Source organism: Cannabis sativa, chromosome 6 (genome assembly GCF_029168945.1).
Source record: "Cannabis sativa cultivar Pink pepper isolate KNU-18-1 chromosome 6, ASM2916894v1, whole genome shotgun sequence".
In the NCBI taxonomy this organism is placed as follows: Eukaryota; Viridiplantae; Streptophyta; class Magnoliopsida; order Rosales; family Cannabaceae; genus Cannabis; species Cannabis sativa.
The window spans coordinates 64,813,006-64,839,827 of record NC_083606.1 but is presented as its reverse complement, the minus strand read 5'-3'; the positions used below and the strand labels follow the sequence as shown (position 1 = coordinate 64,839,827).

General features: G+C 32.6%; 2 protein-coding genes and 1 non-coding gene across 5 annotated transcripts; all 3 read left to right on the top strand.

The window, feature by feature from the left end:
* The first annotated feature begins 297 nt into the window (after positions 1-297).
* On the top strand, positions 298-404 carry LOC115696029 (small nucleolar RNA R71). The gene has a single exon (XR_004007630.1). It is a non-coding gene; the product is annotated as a small nucleolar RNA R71 (small nucleolar RNA).
* A 7,499-nt stretch (positions 405-7,903) lies between these two features.
* Positions 7,904-8,926, top strand: LOC133039506 (uncharacterized). The gene is made up of 4 exons (XM_061118407.1): positions 7,904-8,151; positions 8,238-8,456; positions 8,535-8,627; positions 8,701-8,926. Exons 1-4 carry the CDS (start codon positions 7,951-7,953, stop codon positions 8,824-8,826), a joined length of 639 nt encoding a protein of 212 aa, XP_060974390.1. The 5' UTR covers positions 7,904-7,950; the 3' UTR covers positions 8,827-8,926.
* A 5,440-nt stretch (positions 8,927-14,366) lies between these two features.
* LOC115725584 (disease resistance protein RPV1) lies at positions 14,367-22,242 on the top strand. Of its 3 annotated transcripts, none has more exons than XM_030655158.2 (8): positions 14,367-14,502; positions 14,591-15,066; positions 15,260-15,377; positions 16,239-17,334; positions 18,701-18,997; positions 19,722-20,726; positions 20,983-21,486; positions 21,747-22,242. In XM_030655158.2, the coding sequence occupies exons 2-8, from the start codon at positions 14,625-14,627 to the stop codon at positions 21,855-21,857; spliced, it is 3,573 nt and encodes a 1,190-aa protein (XP_030511018.2). In that variant the 5' UTR covers positions 14,367-14,502; positions 14,591-14,624; the 3' UTR covers positions 21,858-22,242. The 3 variants fall into 3 exon arrangements, with proteins under 3 accessions (XP_030511018.2, XP_030511019.2, XP_030511017.2); XM_030655159.2 differs by having other exon boundaries at positions 14,369-14,502; positions 14,599-15,066; XM_030655157.2 differs by having other exon boundaries at positions 14,412-15,066.
* Positions 22,243-26,822: the final 4,580 nt, after the last annotated feature.

The window sequence follows — 26,822 nt, the reverse complement described above, 5'->3', positions numbered from 1 at the left end:
CCTCCACATAGCTCACAGACTACTTGAGCTTGTTTGGCTTGCACTACTAGCTTTGTCAGGGCCTCTACCTGGGCTGTCAGCTTTGTGATGGCATCCACTTCTAGCACACCAGCTACCTTCTTAGCTTGACTCCTTTCAGTTGGCCACTGCTGATTGTTTAGGGCCATCTCCTCCAACAGATCATAAGCCTCATTCGCACTCTTTCTCATAAATGCTCCACCAGCTGCAGCATCTATAAGAGTTCTAGTATTACCAACTAGCCCGTTGTAGAAGTTGTGAACCAGCATCCACTTCTCAATACCATGATGAGGGCACTTTCTGATTAAATCCTTGAACCTCTCCCAAGACTCATGGAGAGACTTATTCTCCTGTTGACAAAAATTGTTGATCTCTCCTCGCAGCTTAGCAGACTTTGCTGGGAGAAAGAACTTAGACAGAAATTTAGTGGCCAAGCCATTCCATGTAGCAATAGAATTTGGTGGTAAGGAGATTAACCAGCTCTTGGCTCTTTCTCTGAGTGAAAATGGAAACAGTCTCAATCGGATGGTGTCATCACTAACCCCATTGACTTTGAAAGTCTGACATAACTCCATGAGGTTCGATAGATGCAGATTGGGGTCTTCAGAAGGGAGTCCACCAAACTGACTGAAGACTGCACCATTTGTAATATGGCAGGCTTGATTTCGAAGTTGTTAGCATCTACCGCCGGTGGCCTGATACATGACTGCACCCCCGTAAGAGTAGGGAAAATATAATCTCTCAAGCTGCGGCCATTAGCTTGATCTTCAACGACACCTCCATTATTACCGTTGTTGCCTCCATTATTTGCAGCATTAGCATTAACATTGGCAGCCATGATTTCTGATGTTTCAGCAGTTGCTGAAACTCTTTCTTGCCTTTTGTTCATTCTGTTTCTCCTACAAGTTTTCTCGATTTCAGGATCAACTTGTACTATGACTGCTTGTCCTTGACGGCACATACACTCAAGATTCCTGAAATAGATAAAGAAAATATTGCAAGAAACAGATTAGTAATTAGCAAGAAAAATAAGCCAAAGTAGAAGTTAGTATAATTTTGTGTAATATCAATCTTTATACAATTCCCCGGCAACGGCGCCAAAAACTTGTTACTATATAGTTATGAACACTACGCAAGTATGCGCGGTCAAGTAGTAGTCACGCAAGTGAGGTCGAACCACAGGGAATTGGACTAATTACTACTAAATTATACTTATGATTCTATTTGGAAAATCAATACTTTTTGCGAATTCGATAAAATAATTGAGAAACTTAAAATGACAAATGAATATTAATCAAGATGAGAGAATAGGGAGGAGAATCCTGTTGTCAGTTTACCAAACGTTAATGCCTAATTGCTATCCTTTTCTTGAAGTGAATGACAGATTATAAATTAACCTAACTCTTTTTCAGATCTTTTAGGTTCTAAATCACATGTTCTCTAATTAACCTCTTAATTAAATTAACATGAAATCAGCATTAAGCAATAATCTAATTGTCACAAAGGCTATGTAAATACTTTCGTTTCACATCAAAACCTATATTATCCAATTTTAGCATTCTCAATTCTCACTTTTTAGATTTTGAATTGAGATCATAAAACATGTAAAAGGTGATCAATCTTGCACATGGAATTAAACACAAATATAGATAATTTTCACAATCAAGATGGAGGAATGCCAATTATTTATTAACTAGGCAAAAACTTAAACAACATTCATCATCCTCCCTAAATGGGAAATTTAGCTCATAACAATAATAAAAACATCCATGATTAATTCTGAAACAACACTAGACATAAAAGAAAGAATAAGGGTAAAAGAAAGAAACTAGAAGGTGATATCGCTCCGGGTCTTCAAGATCGCTTCCTCTCCTCTCTCATCCACTTTTCAGGTCTGTTCTTGCTTAGTTTGACCTCCTGAGTCATATTCCTTATATAGGGATGAAATGTGTGCCTCCAATTGAGAAAAAATCTGAATTAGGTCAAAACTGCGTTTTTCCGTACCTGGTCGCGACCAACTTAAAGGCTGGTCGCGACTACAGGCAAAACTCGAAAAATCGAGTTTCTGCCAAATCTCCCAAGTCGCGACCATGGTCGCGACCACAGAAAAGGATCGTGACCTCGCTTTGGCTAGTCGCGACTATTAACACCTAGTGAGCAGATTTTTTCGATTTTTCACTAGTTTGTCCTGTCTTTTCATCAGTTGACTGAATTTGACTTTTAATACCCCGGGAACCTGAAACAAGGAAAATCAAGCGTAAAACTGCTCCAAAAGACACCAATAGAGGAGAAAATGCTTACTTGTTAGACCCGAAACATAGGCTAAATATAACCTAACAATACAATTGTAAGTTTATAATATCTTAATCAAGTTCAATATCGGTCCAGTCCAATGTATACTCCATACACTCAAAACTAGTATACTTTACCAATGTCCTGGAAAGAACATAACACTTACTCCAAGTGTAAGTATACTTCATCGCTGATTATTACATCAGTGTAAATCCAAAACACTGATGAAACAGGGACTTAGTCTTTTGAATCATATAATCACAATCACATTCCACTGTGTTGACAATACTGTAATTGTGAATAAATATATGTTCTGGACTTAACTGATTTTGTGTATATATTAGATATATATATTAAACCATAAACATGAAAAATATATGTTAACATAAACCACTTCAAATCTCTGAAATTGATAACTAATTAGATTGTAATTGGTTTTATTTAGGGCACAAAACCCAACATGAGAGTATAGCAATTATCAATAGATCTAAACCCTTGTAAAATGCATTGTTTATCACTGTTAAGAACAAAACAATGATCATTGTCAAAATGACGGTATACCCTTGATTACAAATCTGACTAATGCTAAGTAAATTGGCTTTTAGTCCCTCAACAAGCATAACATTTTTCAACCTTGGTAACCCTTCAAAATTGAGAGTTCCCATACCAATGACATTTCCTGTTAAACCATTACCAAACGTGACCTCACCACATTGCGTTGGTCTGATATTCACTAAAAAATCCTTGTCACCTGTCATATGTCTAGAACAACCACTGTCAAAATACTACATTTGAGAAGCAGCACTTTTATCAGAAAAACCAGCTAGACATTTTTCTTTTTCAATCCATTTTTGTTTCAAAGCGCTATGTTTCTTTTGAAAAAATTTCAAATTACCAAAATAATTTATTTTAAACATATTTTGCAACGTGAAACATTTAGGCCTGATATGTCCTTTAATACCACAAAAATGACAGAATGGAACAAAACTTCTTACTAGAGATCTTATCCTTTTTGAACTTACTGGAGACTTTGCTTCTGTAGACGACATTTTTGTTGCAGCAGATCTTAAATTTGCAGCAGCAGGTAAATTCGCTGGAACACAAGATTTTACAAATTTTGTTTTTTCCAGAACTTTCAGTACCATTTGATCCAAGACCAGCAAAGCCTCTTTGACCTGCATTCTGAGCTTCCTCAAAAATAGAAGATCCAGGGTTAAGCATTTGAATATTTTTCTTGAAATTTTCAAGTTCCTTCTTTAATAGAATAATTTCTTCATCTTTTAAACAAAAATCAGTCTCAAATTCTTTAATTTTCAATTCAAGAGATTCAGTTTGATGAGACAATTGTTTATTTATTTTTGATAATGATCTATTTTCAGAAGTAACCTGTATCCACTTTTCATACATAACCTTGTAAGACTCAGCCAGTGACTCCTCACAGATGTCAGATTCATCAGAATCAGAATCAGAATTTTCTTTTTCAATGGTATTATTCAAACATACCAATCTTTCTTTCACCTGTGAATCACAAACAAACTTAGAAGAAACTGAGGTTAGTGCAACATTTTTAGAAATATCTTCATCACTATCAGTTTCATCGTCACTCCATGTGACATTGAAACTTTTCGTATTCTTTTTCAGTGTATTTGCACATTCAAAAAGTAATTCTATTACTGCAGAAATCAGTGTTGCAGTGATAAAACAGAACAGGCAGAATATAGAGATATTTGCAGAAAAATAAATAACTTGACACAAGAGATTTGTACGTGGTATCAGTGTTCTCCCAAACACTCCTAGTCCACGGGGCCACGCCCAGAGAATGAAATCAATTAATAAAGCATCAAAATTACAAAGACAATTGACTTAAACAAGTTTAGACTCCCTCTAAAGTATTGCCGCAATCCTTTGTAATCCACTTTATGAATCTGACTTCTTGAAACACCTTCAAGCCCGAACTCCCTTCATCTTTGAAGTGTGAGTGCTTACTTCCTCCCGAAGTAAGGCTTCAACAAGTCTTCTCCCGAAGACCAAAGTGCTTACTTCCTCCCGAAGTAAGGCTTCAACAAGTCTTCTCCCGAAGACCACTCTCTTGTTCATTCAAGCCATTCTTAACAAACTCTAGGATAGAGTAAGAACTGATATATAAAATACTAGAACCTAGATGAACAACTAGGCTCTCACATAACAAATAAACTCTCTTCTCTCAAAAAAGATAAGTGCGAAAAATGAATAATGGAAGAGCTGATTCGAATGACTGCTCTCTAGGCTCTATTTATAGAACATAGAAACCTTAGAGACAGTCACAAGATCGAATCTACAGCTGTACAAAAACTTTCCTAAGAAAACACGATCTGCAGCATCAGATTCGGATGCTGACGCAGCAGATCAGACCAGAAACGGGAAACTTGCTAAAATCGGGTCCAATCCTCTATTAATACTTGATTCCTGCCAAAAATAGATTAGATATTCTGATTGTATCAAGATACAATCGAAATCATTAAGGAAAAAGTAATAATCAAAGTTTCCTTAAAAAACCAAATTTCCATAAGAGAATTGCTTCTCTTACAAGAAGTTTCCAAACAAAGGAAAGTCCAACTGAAAAGTGCATTTTTCCTAACATAGAAAAGAGCAACTAAAATCGAATAAACAAGGTAAGAAAATCGTGTATGAATGCAAAACAATCTTACCATAAAAGAAAAATATTTTGTCAACTAACTTGCCAAAAAAGGACTTTACAATCTCCCCTTTTGGCACTTTAGATGAACAAAATATTTTTTAACACATAGGTACCTGCAAATTAAAGTTAGCAAGAAAAAATAACAACTCCCCCTGAGTGACACAATCGAAAACCAAAAACAACAAACAAACATGCTAACTTTTAATCAAAAAAGATCACAAGTACCAAACACAACTCCCCCTCGAAAAAGGGTCCAGAGTTGATAAAAACAAATTGAAAGCTTAATAAAATGCACAATAATTAAAAAATATTTTGACAACTAAATTGCCAAAAAAGGACCTAACAATTTTGAAGCAAATTAAAGCAATATGTAGACATTTTCTTTGAAAAGGAAAAGAAGAGCTCAATGGTCTAGGGTATGTCGCTTGGGCAGATCTTTGCAAGTCTCTGAAAGAAGGTGGGCTGGGGTTTTGAATGTTGTTACTTTAGAACCAAGCAACTCTTGACAAAGTATGTGTGGGCTATTTCAACAAAGCAAGATAACCTTTAGGTGAAATGGGTACATAGTGTGTATTTGAAAGATCAAAATTGGTGGACACTACTACAATGTTAGCCTTTAGAGGCAGTTTTTTCAACCCCATTTATAAAAAGGGAAGCTAAAGGGTGTGAAAATACCCGCTATGTTCGAAATTGACATTTAGAGGCGGTTTTTTGATAAAAACCGTAGGTATAAAATTGCATTATACCATTTAGAGGCGGTTGGAAATTAATTTTTATTTTTTTTTTCTGAAATACCCTATGCCGTCGGTTCCTTCATAGGAACCGACGGCATAGGGTACACGAAAACCTGACACGTGTACCCTATGCCGTCGGTTCCTATGAAGGAACCGACGCCATAGGGTCGATCTCTGAATAAACCCTATGGCTCGTCTTCCTCCTTCATTTCACTCAGCCATTTCCCCACCCAGCAAAAACCAGAGAGAAAAAAACCCAGCCAAAACCCTCGCCGAACCACCTTCCCTCAACCATATCTCCCCCATTTCTCAACCATTTCAGCCCATTTTTTTTTTAAAATCCTCCATTTTCGATACTTAATAACATACACCTAAAAAGTTCTGATTTTTTAGCCTCTAAAAGTGTCATCCGAACCCAAATAGTAAATTTTGGGTGTGAAATCCGGCCACCCATTTTTGTTGAGAAATTGTTCAATCTCAACCTCGTTTAAGGTATAAATATTGCTTCTATTCTTATTGTATTATGTATATTGTTTTATTTTTTGTTTTTGTAAATTATTATTTGAGTTTTTTTATTTTATTAGTAATATTATTGTGTTTTATGTGTATAGTGTCGGGATTTTTTACGGTGGTCGTCGGATTGCGGTTATTAGGTAATAATTTATACCACAATGTATAGTATATATATGTATTTGTATATTTTATTGAATATTTGTATATAATGTGTGTATATATTGTGTATGTGTATATAGTGTGTGTATATTTTTTATGAAAATAAATTTTGTAATTGTATTTTATATATTTTTTTGCAATATATATTTATTGTGAATAAAATGACATTGGAGGGATTTCATTAGTTTAGAAATAAAAATTTTAAAATGGAATTAGTGTGTGATATAATTTTATTTTTTTGAGATAATAGTGTGAGATATAATTGATTATATATATGTATGTATAATTTAGTAACTAAGTAACTTGTTACAATTTTTTATAACTAGTTATAAGTTATGAAATAATTAATTTTGTAATTTCGTTGTATTTCTTTATATTATAGGGGTTCGGCATAATTTTGTGTGTAGCGTATTTGGGCTTGCAATTATAGGTATATAATTTTACTAACTTTTTCTTAATATATAATTAATTATCAATGCATGTTAGTTGAGTTTGAATATCTTAAATATTCATCCGTAGTGAAGTAGGTTCTGCGAATACATGTACTGCGGTCGGATGGGTGGATTAATTTTGTATTGTTTATCTGTTTTGTTTGTTATTTTAGGCACTTGTAAAATTTTTGGGAACGTCCAATTACAGCCGTTATGCTGCCGAAATTTCGGTAGAATTAGGATAAATCTTACTAAAACCATTCATAATATAGTTAATTATAACATAGTAATAAGAAGTTAGGTCACATAAAAAATAATAATATTCACATTTATGAAAACTTTTTAATTTTACCAACATTATAATCAACTAAACAACCTAATAACATGAACTAATGTAAAACGAAAATTTGAGTAATTTTTAGATTAATATGAATAAATTGTGTGAGAGACTTAGTTAGTTACATTGTGTAATTAGTAACTAGATATAATTAGTTACTAAATAAATTAACAAAATAAACATATAAAATCCTTCTTTTTTTATTTTTTTTTTCTTTCATTTGAGAGGTTCAATGTGGATTTTTATTTTTCAAAGAAAATAAAGAGCAAAAGTTAATTAAAAGGGGAAAATATTAGTTAATACCTTTATTGGTTTACCAAAAATTTTTCCCCTCAATTTTATTTATTAAAAATATTTAACATTTTAATAACATTCTAATCAACAAAACAACCTAATAATATGAACTAATCTAAAACGAGAATTTAAGTAATTTATAAATTAATATGAATAAATTGTGAGAAACTTAGTTAGTTACATTGTGTAATTAGTAACTAGCTATAAGTAGTTACTAAATACTGAATTTTTTTTGGATAGGATTTTTGTTATGGATAAATCATGGATGCGTGAGGAGAGAGACACACTGCGATTTCAAGTAGGGTTGTGAATGGTCCTGAATACTTAACAATTTGTTTATGCTTTTAATATTTCATATACACTACTTGTTATATATGTAGCTAACTTTGAAGTTTGTTTGTTAATGGTGTAGACATGGCGAACTCGTAATCGTGATCCGATTCGGGAGCAGAAAATGAGTGTCCAACCACAATACCTACACGAGGGCCGACGCAAATGAATGAAATATCCAAACTAATGGATCAGGGCAAAAGAGTGGCCCTCGAAGTTAATGATAAAGGTCAATACTGTGGAAAAAGCTATGCGAAGCTCGTATCCACTCTGGGAGTCAGATGTCGGCAGACAATAGGGTTGGCTTATAAAAATTGGAAAGAAGTCAACCAGACTCTGAAAAATAAAGTTTGGAAAGACATTCAGGTAAGCTATTATTTGTTAGAATTTTGATTTGTTTTTCTATTACTCCAAATGTTGACTCTAACCGTGTTTGTTTTCCTTCAAAATAGACGGGGTTCATTGTGCCGGACACCTTCAAACATGATTGTCTCATCCTAGCTGGGAAGTTAATGAAAGACTTCAAGAATAGGATGACAAAAGACATCATAATGCCCGCGTTGAAAGAGAATGATCTGGGACGACTGGCACAAGTCCCTGAAAAGCACCCGGAGATCGACGCTGCTGATTGGTGCAAATTTGTTGAAAGTAGACTAACTCCTGAATTTCTGGTACGCTAATTATATTAACACTAAGATAAACTCTTAAATACAAGTACATGTATCTAATGTATTTTTTTGGCATTGTAGGAATTGAGTAAGGTGCAACGTGAACGTTCCTCAAAAATTCAATCCAGACATCGAAGTGGTCGGAGTGGAATGGTGAACGTACGGGAAGCTGTGGTAAGTAATACTAAAAATTTAATGTGCTATACAATTTAATTGGTACTCATTTCATTGTTATAACGTTATGTAGAAAAAGGACCTCGAAGTTGCAGATCCTCCCCGCCACCGTGTTTGGATTAAATCTCGCACCAAGAGTAGAAAACTTGTCACTGATTACGACAAGGAAATTGCCGAGAAGATAGTAAGTATATATTAATCCTTAATTGAGTTCTACTCATGAGTTAGTGTATATAATTCATATACTAATTGCTTGAATATATGCGTGCATTAGGCTCAATTAGAGGAGAAGCTTAGTCAGGGACAAATTCGAGTCCGGGGCCAAAACGATATCCTCACGTTGTGCGCCGGACACCGCAGCATCCCGGACGTGTCGTGGCCGCCGGGTATGCTATTACTTCAAATGTTATTTATTTAGTTACACAAATGAAATCGTTGCTAATTTGCATTTTATGATTTGTAGGTTCCCGACTGTGGCATCTCAACTGTTCGGCAGGAAGAAAAGGGAAGTGTCTGATGTTGTGGCTCGGCAAGCGAAGGAGATTGAACAATTAAAAGCCGAAGTCCAATTCCTTAGCAGCAGAGGAACGCCGCCGAACAAGAGGAAGAAGGAGAGGTGCGGTGAGGCGTATGTTCCACAACCATACGCTCCTCAGGATGAGGTACAACCACAAATTTATGCTGAGGAGTTCATTTCCCTCAACGACCAAGGTATCCTATACAATTTTGATGACCATGCGGCCCTTAATCAGCAAGTACATCTCTGCTCTGACAACATCGACAATATTGTGGCCCGAGGGTATTTGTACGAGCATGTGGGTAAGATCAAAGTTCACTGCCAGGATTACGATGATTCACATGCTCGGATCATGGTTTCGGAAATCCTGCAAGAGGACGCTGAAATCCCAGTCCCAATTGAAGAGTTCAGATATGTTAGGGACGTGTACCATATGTTCCTTCCTTGGCCTAAACACTTAATTTTAACAACCGAGGTAACTTCTCAACTGAAATTAATTATTAATGATTAGTGGAGTTTGAATATCTTCAATATTCATCCGTAGTGAAGTAGGTTCTGCGAATATATGTCTTTGCGGTGGGATGGATGAACAAACTACTGTTATATATGTGTTATTTGTCGTTATACAGCCATGTTCAAAATTTTTGGGGTCATTCAATTACAACCGTTATGCTGCCGAAATTTCGGTAGAATTTAGATAAAATTTGATATATATATATTATGTTCTGTTTTGTTTAAGGTCCACTCGCTCAACCGCCCTCAAGACGTGATGCGTCAAAGGGGAAAGCTCCGATGCTTTCTCCACAAAGCCGTGGTGCACGGGAAGATGAGTTGTTCACGGAAGAGAAGATGGCGTTGATCCCTAATTCGCTAAAATGGATGATTCATGAATTCCTAAGGCTCAAAGATAAACGTGATATAATCACAATTTCTGTCCCCCAAGGATTCATTGCACCGCGTACCCAGATCATTTTATCTGGAGAGGATTTGCAGCAGGTTGCTACGTGTAACTACATCGGCAACCAGGGAATGCTGTTTGGAATGATGTATACTCTTCTTTAATCTAATTAACCTTATATCAAATTATAGTTAAATTATTATAAGGCACTAGCACTTTTTTTTGGCAGGCACATATGGGAGAGCATCAACGGTCTGAGAAAATTTTTCAAGTTTTACGACCCAGAGCTTCTCACAGTGCATGGGATCAGCGATGAAGAACAGAGTCAATCTTTTGACGATGCGGCAAGACGATTGGCTAATTGGTTATCATTAATGAACAGCAACCACCAAATGTTCTTTATTCCTTGGAATATCGGGTAAACTTTATTAAATTCTTTAGTGCTAATTGTTCATTTCTATATTATGTCTTCAAATTATTTTTATACTATCTTACTTATATTCCAATATAATTTTCTAGGATGCATTGGACGCTAGTGGTGGTTGCGCCAAGGAAAATTATCCATTTAAACCCTCTAAAAGGCCGCCCAATTCCCGAAGAAATAGAACAAATGATCGGAAGGTAATTATTTAATGACTTCTTATGTAACGAATTTAAATTAACTAACGAATTGAAATGCTAATATAATTTTCCCAAACAGGGCATTCATGTATATAGGGGACGCACATCAGTATCTTGGCCCGTGGCAAGGAATTTCACAAGCAAACTGTCCAAGACAACCTAAAAGCCAAGAATGCGGTTTTTATGTTTTGAAATATATCACTGACATCGTCGCACGTGCCAACCCCAACCGTTACATAGAAGATCAAAAAGCTGTAAGTTTTAATTATTGATCATAGTATATAAATTTTATAATAACAAATATATAATATACATATACATAAACTAATATAAATTTTTAATTTTTTTAATGTTTGGGGGTAAGAAGCAATACGATCCAAAAACAGAAATTTTACCACTACAGCGAAAGTGGATCGAACAATTGATGGCGGTGATTCACGGTGACGATTGAGGTTCAAAGGTCGAAGAATTTTTCTTCATTATGTAATTTTTATAGATTAACTTGTAATTAGATTTATTAACTTATTAATATTTTTAACTAATTTTACATGTTTGTGTAATATTTAATTATTTTTATGAAATCAAATTATGTTTTTACCCAAATTTAATTACTATTTAATTTAAAATGTAATTAATATATAATTAAATTAAATAAATATGTAATTTAAAATTTAAATAAATATGTAATTTAAATTAAATATAATAATATATAAATTAATAAATATAAAATTAAAATTATATAATTAAATTAAAAAAAATGAAAAAAACTGAAATCTGCTCACTTTTGGCGTCGGTTCCTACGCCATATATGGCGTCGGTTATTGGCTAGGAACCGACGCCATATATACCCCTATGGCGTCGGTTCCTAGCTAATAACCGACGCCATAGGGGTATATATGGCGTCGGTTCAAATAAACCCTTTAGCGTCGCCCTGATAGGCGTCGGTAGCGAATTTCGCGAAAACCGACGCCTAAAGGGCTTAAAAACCGCCTCTAAAGGGTGTTTTTGTAGTAGTGGGAGCTAAACTTTTAACATGCATAGCAGTTGGTACTGGAGGCAAATAATGGTTGTTAATTAGAGACAAGATTAAACAAATTACAAGTGAGCAACATTTCTTATTTCTTTGATACACCATCAGTCGAGGTTATAAGGCTCTTCTTCGTACTCTTGAGAAGGTAATTAAATTGGGTTGGACAAGTTTGGGAGAGACTTTCCATTCTAAAGCATCATTTCATTCTTATGATAGCTGTCTTAAAGAGGCTGTAGACAAGAGACAGATTAATGACATTTAATATTTGCCAAGATAATACTTGCTTGATGTGTGGGGTTCAGGTTGAATCTATTGAGCATCTATTTTTTAGCTGTTATTTTAGCAAGGTTTTCTAACAAGTGATTAAAAATTGGCTTGGATGGAGATGTATGGGATCTAGTTTTCCTACTATTGTGAGATGGATTGATAGATAAAAAATTTCTAAATTTTGCAAACAAGTATATATATTGCCTCTATTGCTGCCTTCGTGTATCACATCTGGATGGTTCGAAATATAGCCTTTTGGCTTCAAAGTGTACAAATTGTTACTGTAAGTTGTCAAAGAATTCAGCAAGATGTTAGGAGTAGAACTGCTTTGATTCTTTCGAAGAAATTGAAGAAAGTAGATGCAAATTGTTTATGCACTTGTAATTGTATAAAATGTTTATTTTTTTTTTTCACTCCAAGAGTTTTGTATAGAATGAGTTTAATCAAGTCTTTTTGGTGTTGTTATACTGTATAAAAGTTGATTGTTAGAGTATATTAAGCTGAAGTTGATTCATCAAGAGAGAGAGTAGGGTTCATATTGATTGAGTTGAGCAACCGAGTCAATTTGTTCATCTTGTGCAATAAAAATTTTACTTACCAAAATAAAAATAAATAAATAAAAAACACATATGACTAACTATTTAAATCTTATTTTTCACAACACAATATTATTTTAAATTTTTTTTTTCTTAAAACTGGATATCTACTAATAAGTACAATAATATATAACGTCGTCTAAAATATTGGACAGCTTAAATTATTGCACAATGTCTCATAATTTGTAAGGCACAATTTACTTTATTTATATATATATATAAATAAAAACTCTAAAATTAGAATAAAAAAATAATAAATGATAGAGCTTTTGTGTGATCCCAAATCATGTGTATTTTTAAAGAACACTTCTATTCAAAAAAAAAAAAAAAGTTCATTTAGGTTTCCTAGTTTAATTTTTTTTTATGCTTTTTATTTATTTTATATTTTTTTCTTCCCATTTTTCATTTTTTTTGCCCAAAGTCCTGAAAGAACTTAGCCGGCCCTATATATAATGGATGAAGATTATCTATAACTACTATAAAAGTGAGAATATTGTTTTGGGCTTCTACATATTAAATTACTAAAAAGTCCTCACTTCTCACCTTTAATTTATTATGTTGAGGTTAATCATATATAAAATATGTGGTGATTAATTGCTTTTTTTTATTTTTTATTAATAACTACTATGACAATTTTATTTTGGGCTTCCACATATTAAATTTATTATGTTGAGGTTAATCATATACAAAATATGTGGTGATTAATTGTTTTTTTTTTTTTTGACTAAATTATCATTTATATGTGAATGATTGAGTTTAATTGATTAATAAAACTAAGTTTTACTCAATATATGTAAAAACATGTTTTATTGTTTTTTTTTATTCAATATAGTTGCATATATATATATATAAATATATATACATATTTGTAAGAATAATAGTATGCAAAAATAAATATTTAGAGTTTTTTTTTAGCAAACTTAGCCTTAACTTTATCACCCTATATAATTTACTAAGAATTACATATTATAATTTCACATTAAAAAAATAATTTTAATATTTTTAATTTTCTACTTTTTGTAAAGAATTACATAACATAATTTCACATTAAAAAAATAATTTTAATATTTTTATTTTTTTTACTTTTTATAGTATACATTCTTCTATTTTTTTTTTCTTTTGGTCTTTTTCTTTTTTAAAAAAAGAGAAAATAAGTGTTTATTAAAGATTTTTTAGGACCACTATTAAATTGTATTTTTTTTTAAGATTATCTTTGAACTAATCCTATTGTTAAATATAAATGAATTATGTTAGATTTTATCGCATATAATAAAATGTTCAGATCGTATTCAATGAGAAATATAAAAATTGTGTTATATTTTATACAAACATTTAATTTGTACATGACGCATGCTATACTGAATTAAAACTCAACCTTGACAGAAAGTGGAGTTGGAGTCAGATTGCTTAGTAGCAGTACAAGCTATTAAGGAAAAATCTTATCTTTTAACTGATTTAGCACATTAATAAAAATTTTATATTTACTTCCAAAAAGATTACACGTGCGTAGCACGTGTTGTTGCAACTAGTTATATAAAAAAGGGAATATAACAATATCAATAGTGCAAATTGCTTGGTCTAGTGGTATGTAATGTTAGGCTTTTTTAAATTTGATTTCAACCATCAAGAATAAAAAATGAATTGTAATTTGTCCCACTATAAATTTCAAGGAACTTTCCCTCATATATTTATGTACATATTCCATAGACAAAATATTAGTCAATAATGCAATTACTCAATAAGGACAAACATTGTGGCGGTTGGTACTCTATACATATAGTCACCTATAGTTTTTACCCTCTAGTGGGGTCCTATAGCCTCTATTATTGATTTTAAATTGACCAAAGAAAAAACGAGAGATATTAAGTGGTGTCTATAGCTTCTTCTTCATCTCATCATCCACAAAATTTCCAAGAAAAATCTCACAAGACCACCAAGTTCTAAAGGTAAGTATATATATAGTCAATATTTACTATAAATTTGGTATGAAAATTTATGTAGTTTTGCTCATTATTAATTCTATTGAATTGAAAGTTTTGTAGTGAATTATGATTCTATCAATATCAATATGACACCAAACATTAAATACGACGTTTTCATAAGCTTTAGAGGTGAGGACACTCGTAACAATTTCACTAGCCATCTCGAAAAAGCATTGTCTGATAAAAGTTTACAAGTTTACATAGATAAGAGGCTCGAGAGAGGTGAAGAGATTTCTTCAGCTCTTGTGAAAGCAATAGAGGAATCAAAGCTTTCTATTGTTGTTTTCTCAAAGAATTATGCATCTTCGAGGTGGTGTTTGGATGAACTCGTTCATATTTTGAAGTGTAAAGAAAGAGATGGGCAAATTGTTGTTCCGATATTTTATCACGTCACTCCAAGTGACGTTAGAAAACAAGTAGGGAGTTTCGGTGACGCATTTCGTGAACTTGAAGAACGCTTTAAGAGAAATGTCGTCGAGTTTAGTGGATTGACTCGAGTGATGAAGACTGCTTTAATATCGATAAAAGGTAAAATTATCTTATTGTTGATATTAGATGAATATGAATTATTTGTTAGAAAAAATAATGAACATTACATACTATTTTATTTACTAGCTAGTTTGAAGATACTTATATTACATTTAAGTTTAAAATTGAAAAGATATATATATATATATATATATATATAATAAGTACATATATATTATTTAATTTTTTTAAGGGTACTTCAATGGTGCACATGAAGAATGCTTTAGATCAAGTGAGTCTGATAAATTGACTAAGTGGAGGACTGCTTTAACATCTGTTGCTGATCTTTCTGGTTGGCCAACACCATTAAGGTAACTTTTATTATTTAGTTTATTTTACTTATTATGAAAATCCAAATTATAACAACTCCCCCATTCATATATAAAACATAGGAAATTAATGAAATTTCTAAAAAAATTTTAAAAAAAAAATGAACAAGAAAATACTAGACCTTATCAAGCATCCTATAACAAAAAAATCATACCTTTAATCACAAAAATGATCTTTTGATGTGATTAATTATAAATAATTATTTTTATGTTGTGACTAAAAAGTTCGTGATTAAAGACATTAGTCACAAAAATTATAATTTAATGTGATTAAATGTGTTTTTAGTCACATGACTGAAAATAAATTATTGACAACTTGTATTTAAATACTATGTTTTAGTCACAAGTGACTTTTTATTGTGACTAAAAAATCACATTTAAATACAAAAAATTTATGTGTTGGGACTAAAAAATTATCACTCAAGATAGCTATTTTTTTATAATGATCAAACAATAGAATAATATTATTCATTTAAATAAGTAAAAAAAAATACAATTTAATGCAAATATTTTAATTATTATTTATAATATAATCATATAAAAGTATGATAAATTACAATTTAATATGAATTTGGTACACCAAACAAATATTATAAGAGTTGCATATAATTCATTGACTTTAGTGCAATCTTGTTGACCATAACGGGCCTAAGCATTCATAGTATTCAACTTATGTATGTGAATATTTTAACATGTTTATATATATATATATGTATATATATATATAATATATAACATTTTGAGAAACTTTGAGTTAATTACTTCATGCACCATATGCATTTGTAGTGGTTGAATTCCAACTAATTAATTAAATTTTCTTTGTTTTTGGTTGTATTATTCAAGGTGTGATGAGTCCGAGTTAATTGAGGAAATTATCAATGACATCTTGAAAAAATTAAATTACATGTCATTAAGTATTAATCTTCCGAAAGGTTTAGTTGGAATGGAGAGACGAATTAAACATCTTGAATCATTGTTTCTCACCAAGTCATCATCATTAGATTCTCAAATTGTAGGAATTTGGGGCATGGGTGGTATAGGCAAGACAACTCTAGCACATGCCCTATTTACTCAAACTTACTATAAGTTCGAAGGTCATTGCTTTCTCGAAAATATTAGGGAAGAATGGCAAAAACATAACAAACTCGATTTGAGGAATAAACTTTATGGTGACTTATTGAAGGAAGGAAATCGAGATTTGATCATCAACAAGTTTGTGAAGGATAGACTTTCTCGTCGAAAGATACTTATTGTTCTTGACGATCTAGATGATACAGAACAATTTGAGTATTTAATTGGCGATCGCGATTGGTTAAGCCATGGAAGTAGGGTGATTGTAACAAGTAGAAATAAGCAAATGCTTAAGATTATTGGGGTTGATTGGATCCATATGGTTGAGCAACTAGCCAATGATGAAGCTCTTCAACTCTTTAGTTTCAACGCCTTCAAAATAAAAACCCCACCAAAAAATTATATGGAGTTGTCAAGAAAAGTGGTGAATTATGCTGCAGGCATGGCCTTGGGTCTTAAAGTTATAGGTTCATCTTTGTTTTCGAAGAATAAAAAAGATTGGGATAAAGCTATAAAGAAGTTTGAAATATATTTTTCTAATCTAAAGATTCAAGATGTGTTGAGAATAAGTTATGATGGACTAAATGATCATGAAAAAGATGCATTTCTTGACATTGCTTGTTTTTTAAAAGGAAAAAGAATTGAGGTTGTTGAAGAAATTTTGGATGGTTGCGGATTTGAGGGTACCATAACTAATCTCATTGATATGTCTCTCATTAGTGTCACTAATGAGAATAAGATATGGATGCATGATTTGGTGCAACAAATGGGTAGGGAAATTGTTCGTGAACAGAGTCCTAAAGAGCTTGGGAAGCGTAGTAGGTTGTGGCTTACTGAGGAAGTATGTCGTGTTTTGCAACATAATTTAGTAAGTACTACTTAAAAATTTATTCTATTAATGTTTTAGTTTTGTTTTAATTTATAACTGCACACATATACTATAGAAAATTGTTACTTTTAGTGAATTTTTTAGTCACAACATAATTTTTTTATGACTAAATGTGATTTTTAGTCACAACAAAATGTTACTTGTGGCAAAAAATAGCATTTAGATTCAAGTTGTCACTAATTTAGTTTTGGTCACAACAAGTATTGTGACTAAAAATATATTTAGTCACAGTAGATTGGAAATTTTGTGACTAATACTTTAGCCACGGACCTTTTGGTCACAACATAAGAATGATGATTTATAATTAGTCACAACTTTTTTATTTTTAGTCACAAGTTTTGTTGTGACTAGAAGTAAAATTTTTTGTAATGACAGGGTATGGGTAAATATCATTTTGGACCTTGTGTTTTGTAAAAATTACCGAATTGACTATTTGTTTTGTTAAATGACAAATTAGACTTTGTATTTTAAAAAATAGTACTCTGAACTGATTTTTTATCAGAATAAAACTTAATAATAATCAAATCTAAAGTTTTATGATAAACTGATTATGTTTTCTATTCGTACTAAGAATTGTCTTTAAGTTCACTATATTAAAAAAAAAGAGCATTGTTATTGGGCACTAGTAGTGCCTAGTACCTCTTGACATGTCCCCTTGTCACTGGTTAGCGATACTCTCTAAAAATTATTACATTAAACTATATGGGACCTTATACTTAATTGGACCAATAGCGATATTGACACATAGAAGAGTGCTAGGCATCACTTGTGCCTTTTAGCCATTCTCTCTAAAAAAATTATCAAAAATTAAGCTGAGAGACAATATAGGGTCTATTTTATCATTTACTAAAATAAGAGATCCAATTAATAACTTTCACAAAACACGGTGTTCAAAATAGTTTTAAACCTAAGGTTATTAATATTGCATATATTGAAAGAGAAATGCTAAAGGGCACCAGTGGTGCTTAGCACCCTCTTATATGTCAATATCGCTATTGGTCCAACTAAGTATCTGTCCCATATAATTTAATACAATAGTTTTTAGGGAGTATCGCTAGCCAATCGCAACGCGACATGTCGAGAAGGTGCTAGGCACCACTGGTGCTTAATAGCAATGCTCATTTTGAAATACAAATTAAGCACATTGGTTCTTTTGGCTAAGATGACATTAATTATTACTATACCATGAAGAGGACAATGTACATGGTTTGTTTTTTTTTTGGCTTAGATCCTACTCATAGCTAGGTCAAATGGGTTGGGGAGGCCCTTATTGTTGGTGTTGTAGTTGTAAAAGTAATATGCAATTAAGTTGTGTAATATAATCTCTTTTTTATACAATTTTCAGGGTACTTCAACGATTGAAGGATTGTCACTGTATACACGTGATATTAAGCATGACATTGACATAAAACCTTCCACCTTCAATGAGATGTACAATTTAAGATTGCTTAAAATTATTGTATGCATGGGGAACTACAAATTACGAGTTTTAAAAGGTCTTGATTTTCTTCCAGATGCACTTAGATATCTCAAGTGGGTTCAATACCCATTGAAGTCTTTACCATCAACTTTCATTCCACATAATCTTGTTAAACTTGATATGCCCTTAGGCGAGTTTGAGCATCTTTGGAATGGACTCCAGGTAAGAATTTTTTATTATGTTAAATAAAATTAGACTTACTTATAAAGTGTTGAGTATAGGAAATTATAACACTTTATTGATATCTATGAACAATATGTATTGCAAGCTTAAACACTTAGACAATGAAATTCAACTCATTTTTACAAACTTATTTGGATTTGATCTTTTTCTCAGATACTTAGAACATCTTTAAATCTTTCTAAAATTTTCTAACTTTCTATGTTAATTAATAACAAGTTTCAACCATTACCTAAATAATTCCACATTTTATTTTATAACTATTCCCCTAAGTAATTTTATGTTTCTTCTAAAACGTTATAGCAAATGTATTGTTGAGTCTAATACAACTAAAAACCAGTTACTATGTTCATAAATCAACAATTAAAATAGCTCTTTGTTGATAGTGTTAATTTAATCGTTACACAATGAATCAAATTGTGTCTTAGTTTCAATTGGAAAATAGGAACTTTATATAGACTAGTCCAATGTGTTTTGACACTTGAAACTAACTACACTTAACTGTAAAAGACTAACAATAGAGCTAACTAACACTAACTTACTTAATTGTGCTAACGGTCACAACTAACTACAAGTGTTTTAGATTTCTTCTAGTATTTTCGTAGAACATTCGAAACTGTTCTAGAATTTGCAATGACTTAAGAAAATGCACTTTATTTATATTAATTAAGTTGATGAAATGAATCTATTCTTCCTTTGTTTGCAGCATGTGGATAGCTTAAAGTATGTAAAGCTTTGTTTCTCAAAAAAGCTATATAATGCACCGAATTTGTCTAGGGCTAATCTCAAGAGTGCAGATTTTAAAGGTTGCACAAGTTTGGTTGAAGCTCCTTCAATGAGGTTTCAACAATTAGAAACAAATAACAATAAGGTAATTATGAACCAAATTACATCAAAAGTTTGGAGCCAAAGAGAAGATTTGTTAAGATATGGATCATCAATGGGAATCGAAATCCATGAAAACTCGTTGAATCTAAGCGGTTGTTCTAATCTCAAAACTCTTTCACACTTGTCTGGAAATATTGAATATATATACTTACGCTCGACTGCAATAGAAGTATTGCATCATTCAATTTGGTGTCTTGGACATCTATCTTTGTTGGATCTCAACAATTGTAGAAGCCTTAAAAATCTACCAAAAGACATGATTTGTAAGTTGGAGTGTTTGAAGGAACTAAACCTAGGTGGTTGTGTGTGTATCAACATGTTTCCAAAGCTTCCAAAGAACATAGTGAAAGTAGATTTGAGTGGAACATCCATTGAACAAGTCCCCTCATCATCATTTGATTATTGTTTTTATAGTCTTGAGGTTTTGTCAATGAAAAATTGCACACAGCTTGGATCTATTACAACAAGTCTCAGCAAGTTGAAGATGCTTAATTACCTTGACATTTCATATTGCTCAAAATTAAAGTGCTTTCCACACATTACAGAGCCTCAGGTACATTTGGCGCAACTTTATTTAGATGGATCAGGAATTGAAGAGATACATTGGTCAATTAAAAAATTAATTGGGCTAAGAAAGCTAGATTTGAGACGGTGTAAAAATCTTAAATCTCTTCCGATAGGTATTTTTTGTATGAACCACTTTGAGTATCTTTACCTACCTGAGCGTTCAGAAATGGAAAGTTCATCATTTTTGAGATTTGAGTATCAATACTACCGCGATGCTTATGACATAGCTAAAACATCCATCTCAAATCCATTCCAAGTATGTCCCCATGCAACTTTCATATTATATTAAGCTGATAATGATATGTGCACTCGAAATATTACCAACATAGTAATTTCCTTAAACTAATCAAATTGGGACAAATATTTTCAAAAATATTGTCACGTCACTATGTGTAATATTTTGTACATGCTATAAGTGAACATATCATATTTATCTTGACTAGCTAGTTTTCTTATATATATTGAAATTTCTTTATGAATATTTTTATCTTATTTTTATTTTACTTATGCAGATAACAAATTACTCTGAAAAAGGTTATATTCATCCAGTAGATCAAATTCCATTATGTATCCCAAACCAATCTGAAGGATTATCCATGGACTTCAAGTTTTCATCAACTCAACTTGATGAAACCATCTCAATAACTCTTCCTTTATGCATAGTTGTTGAGTTTGTGGAGTTAAGAACTCATGATGAGATGATGAATCATATTATTCGATGTGAAAGCCATTTCATCAAGCATGATAACACAACTCGAAAATGTGTGTTTGTGTTTCCTAAACAAGCTAATCATGCCATATGTTTCGATTCCAAGAAATATTTGCTGGTTTGGTATGTGAATGAGATGTGTAGCTATATTCATGATACAGTTAAGGTTTCTTTTGACTTCTCCATTATAGATGTAAAAGGGAAACAACATCAAGTTGGGAAAATTAAAAGGTGCGGAATCCATGTGTATGATAATAATGAGAAAATTTATCACAACTATTTTCCATTATTGCTTTTCATATCTAAGGTACGTAATTCATAAACTTCCTTCATATTATTATTGCACTTATAATTTCTTTCATCATATTAGGTTCTTATAACTAGAAACATATGTTATAAACAATATAATTATGAAACATTTTTTGCACTTAACTATTATGACAACTAAATATTTCTACATGAGTATAATCATGATAAAATAAAACAAACTATATATCAAGAAAGTTACAAAAAATATTAAAGTTACAAAATTCTTGAGCTAATTTGGTTAAAAATGTGCATTTGTAGGAAAGAAATGGCAACCATTTCAATATGTCAAACCGCAAGGGAATGAAGAGCCCTTCTGATATCATTACAATTGCACGACGAGACAGATTAGGGAATGAAGAGCCCTTCTGATATCATTACAATTGCACGACGAGACAGACTAGGGAATGAAGAGCCCTTCTGATATCATTATAATTGCACGACGAGATAGAATAGGGAATGAAGAGCCCTTTTGATATCATTACAATTGCACGACGAGATAGACTAGAAAATGAAGAGCCCTTATGAAATTATTACAATTGCATGACGAGATAAGCTACTACAAGTCTAGGGAGGCAAGGTGCATGGAATCCGGCGTATCACCTCAAAAATATATACATATTTAATTTTAAAGTAATAATATTTACACACATTTTTACATCAAAATACTTTGTACACACTTTTGTGAGTACTTCATGTTTCATCAATTTGATTGATTGAAATCTTTTATCATAATATTTTGATATAAATTGTATGACAAGAGGGACTACAAATTTATGGAGGCAAGTGTTGGAATATGTTTTACCAGGATCTAGATTTACTACCATGTATGTTATTTAACAACCTAAATGTGAATTTTTAAAACAATGTAAATAAACACATATAAAGTTTAGAAAACCTTACATTGGGTGCAACGGAATATAAATGGCTCCTTCTACTCAGATCTCTAACCCTTGTGTTCTGTTTGTAGTAGAGTATCACCAAGATCTGAGCCCGAATGTCCTTCTCTTAATTCTGGATTCTTCACAGCCTTACACACTATGATTGAGATACCACTTGATGTGTGTGGGCACTCACTCTATCACTCAAGGTATGAAAATTATGAAGAAGAAGAAGGAAGAGAGAGCGGGTTCGAATATAGAAGGAATAGATGGCTCAATTTTTTCTGAAGGCAAGAAATTTCATCACCTTTTAAGTGTGAGCCATCACTATCTATTTGTAGGCAACCACCTAAGTTTAGGTTAGGATTTATTAGGCATTAAAATAATGGAAATATTAAGTGGAAATTCCATAGGAGTGGCCAGCCATAGTAATGGGCCCCACTTTGGAATTTTTCCACTTTTGACAAATTTTCTCTTAATTTCTCAAAAATGCTATTTTTCCAATTCTAACCATTTAAATGCCAAAACTGTTTATTTAATAATATAAAATTGCCTTTTAATATATTTATTAATTAGAGTTAATAAAGTCTCTTAATTAATAAATAAGACCCAGAATCTCTTTTCTTCGCAATTAAGCCATTGGTTAGTGAAAATTCACAAACTAGACATAGTCTAATTTTAGAATTATAATTGATTAATTAAAGCCAATTATCTGAGTCTTACAATCAATATGGTCTCAACTAGTATGGGCACCATGGGCCTATACAACCGAGCTTCCAATAAGCAGAACTAGAAGTAAATTTCCTAACTTATTAATTTCTTATTGCATCCACCATAGAACTTGGAATTGTACTCCCAGTCATATAGAACGCTCTATATGTTCCATGATATAGATACGCTATAAACATTAAACCATCGTTCTAATCTCAATAATCAAAGATCCTCTATAGATGATTTACACCGAGTAGGGATAAATTTACCGTTTCACTCCTCAATGTATTTTATCCTTAAAACACATAACTTCCTATAAATGATATTTCAGTGAACTAAAATATAATCACTGAAACAAGAGCTCTTCCATTTACCTCTATTAAGCCAAGCTCGAAGGAAATCATCGTTTCACTTCTATGTCCTGATAGAAGCTATAGATTCCATATCTATGTTTAGCGCTCCCACTCAATCACACTATCATGTTCCCAAAATGTACGTATCACCCTGACTAGAAAGTAGGCTTAACTAACAAATCAAAGAACATGAATAACACTCCTGAGATTGAACCTAAGCATGTCAGGATTAAGATCTTTTGATCTAAGATCAACCAATGGTATTGACTTAGAAAGATACAACGGTAAGATTATAATATTTTTAGCAAGATCAATATCGGTCCCAGTCCAATGTATACTCCATACATCCGAAACTAGCATACTTTGCCAATGTTCTGGAAAGAACATAACACTTATGCAAAGTGTAAGTACACTTCATCGCTGATTATCACATCAATGTAAATCCAGTGCACTAATGAATTAGGGACTTTGTCTTTTGAAGCATATAATCACAATCACATTCCACTGTGTTGACATCACTGTAATTGTGAATGACTATATGTTCGGGACTTACAAATTTTGTATATATTAAACCATAAACATGAAAACAACATGTAAACATAAATGACTTCTAATCTTTCATTGATAACAAATCAGACTAGATTGAAATGAGTTTTATTTAGGGCATAAAATCCCAACAGCAAGGTGCATGGAATTCGCTCGCCACAAAAAATATACATATTCAATTTTAAAATAATAATATGTACACAATTATTAAAATACTTTGCACACACTAATGTGAGTACTTATCTCATCAATCTAATTGGTTGAAACTTTTTATCTTAATATTTTTTTTAGAATCTACAATTTCTAACACTTAAGATACACAATTAAAACACAGTGGCACAAATTATGGTAATATTAAAAATTAATTGTACATCCACAATTAATTATGGTAATAATGTAGAGCATTTTGCAAATAGAGTTTAACAAAGTTTTTGCCCAGCCCAAGCACAAAAAACCAAACCCTAGTACCCTATGAGTAACACACTCAGAATGTTCAAGTTCCAATCTGAAACTCTTTCTCTTTCGTAGAGAGTGAAACATAGGGTTTCAAACACGAAATTAAACAATCTCATACATAGATCCAAGAGTAGATTTACACACAAATAAAATAGAGAGATTAATCAAACAGAGCTAGATCAGAGACACATGATTAATCCCAAAGTTTATAACCTCAAAAAAAGGGGCTACGTCTCTGTCAAGTTCGCCTCAGAGTAGCTTGATCTTTCATTATCACAATAGGTAAATTGCAAGCTTTCTTTATATTCGAACCACAAAACTTTATAGTTGATAATCTTTGTGTTCCATTCTTTGATTTTCTCACAGATTTTTCTTCTCAGTCTCACACTAACTCTCTTTATTTTTGTTTTACGTCTCTCGATTACAATGGAGCTCGAAAGAGCTTCTCTCTAATATCTCGCTCTAAGCTTAACTCACAAAGAAGATGAATGTTGTAGATAGTCTCTTTAGCTTTGAATCTGGGGTTTTTATAAGCTTCCAGTAGTTCATAGAACTATAGTTAGAGTCTTTCATGATTATGTTATTTGTAGCTGTAATTAGTTACGAGTTTGTTAGTTTTTAAGTCGTCGAGCACAATTATAATACTTTTGTTGTGATCTGTTGTAACAAACTGGAGCTTATAAGTGGATTAAATCTTACAATTTTGATATAAATTGCACGACGAGATGGACTACAAATCTAGGGAGCACTACAAATTTTTTTTACTTTTAGTCACAACAAAACTTGTGAAAAGTTAAAAAATTGTGTATGTAGTGCTTGCTGCTACGATGTATTGCATATGGATGAATAGAAACAAGTGCATCAATGATAATTGTTCTTATACGGTTTCACACATAGTCAAAGAAATTCAGAGAGTGGTTAAATATCAATTAAACATCACAATACAAAACATGATACTAGTAATTATAGATTGATTAGCCGATTGTTGGCTTGAGTTGTGTTATTTTGTTTGCTGGTTTGGCTCCTACTGGAGCTTTCTTGTAACTTTGTTTATTGATTAATGAGAATTTCCCTCATTTGATCTAAAAAAAGTAAAACATTTCTAATTTTTTAATTAGGGGGCCATTTTAACTAAATTTAACGCAAAAACGAACTTCATATTCACGTCTTAGTAGTATGAAATCATTGTGACTAGTTGTTTGGGGGGAAAAAATTGAACTTGGAAATAAAATGGCCCAACAAAATAAAGGACTACCAAAAGGCCCACATTGAAAGGGCCCATTAAAATAAATATACCCAAGCCCAAGAATATAAAAGTAGGCTCGACTCGATATGACCAAACCACCAATCCAGATTGCCAATCCATAAGGGGGCACTACGGACAAAAAGGAGGAAAACGATAAACAACAGGGAGCGAGTAAAGGGAGTGCCGACGGAAGTAGAAGAAGAAACAGGAAGGAATGAGCAGTCGACGAATCAAGGATTAACTACAAGTAAAATAGTATACCAGGACCAGAAGAGGCACCCGGATACCTTTCAGACGGAGGAAATACCTGAAAACGCCGACGGAGAAAGTAACTAGAGCACAATAAAAGGGGACCGAGGTAACACAACTTATGGAATAAAGGCCCCCGACGGATGAGAACTTGGATCCCCGTAGACAAGGATCCCGTCGGAAGTGGGAGGAAAACTAAAGCGTAAAATATGAAATTAATAAATTTAGGAATGTGATGCCGATGGACACAACACCGAAGCTAGGAAGAGTAATAACTCTAAAAACCCACTAAAGGCACTAACACGTGTAGCGAGAGAGTTAACTACTAAAACACAAACACGTGGCAGAGGGCAAAAAGAATGAAAGAATAAGAACACGTGTCAACATGACAATGGTTAAATGATAAATAATCCATGCAAGCAAAGAAGACGTAGGAGATATATAAAGAAGGATCATGTAAAAGAAAGGGGATTAGGAACTGAAAAAAGAAGGACCCTCAAAAAGAAATCTTGAATGTTTTCCGGCCAAAACAGTTTGGCGCCGTCTGTGGGAAGATTTTTCTTTTTCTCAGTAAAAGAACCTTTTCGTAAGATAATCAACAAAAGATATGGCAAATGAACAGGAGGATCTCACTCTTCAAAATAACCCAAATAACCTCCTTGGAACACCGGCGAACACTGGCGACGCAGGCGAGGACGCAGTAAACCCAACCCCACCATGGTGAGAGATCCTGGAGAGGCTGAAACAACAAGAAGGGAAAATGGCAACCCAGGGAATGGAAATTTTCCTTCAAAAGGAACATATCCAAAGGCTTGAGAGCGAAAATGGACAGATGAAAGTTGTCCTCGAAGGGTACCAATGACCACCACATGCGGAAGAAACTTGTAATCGCCAG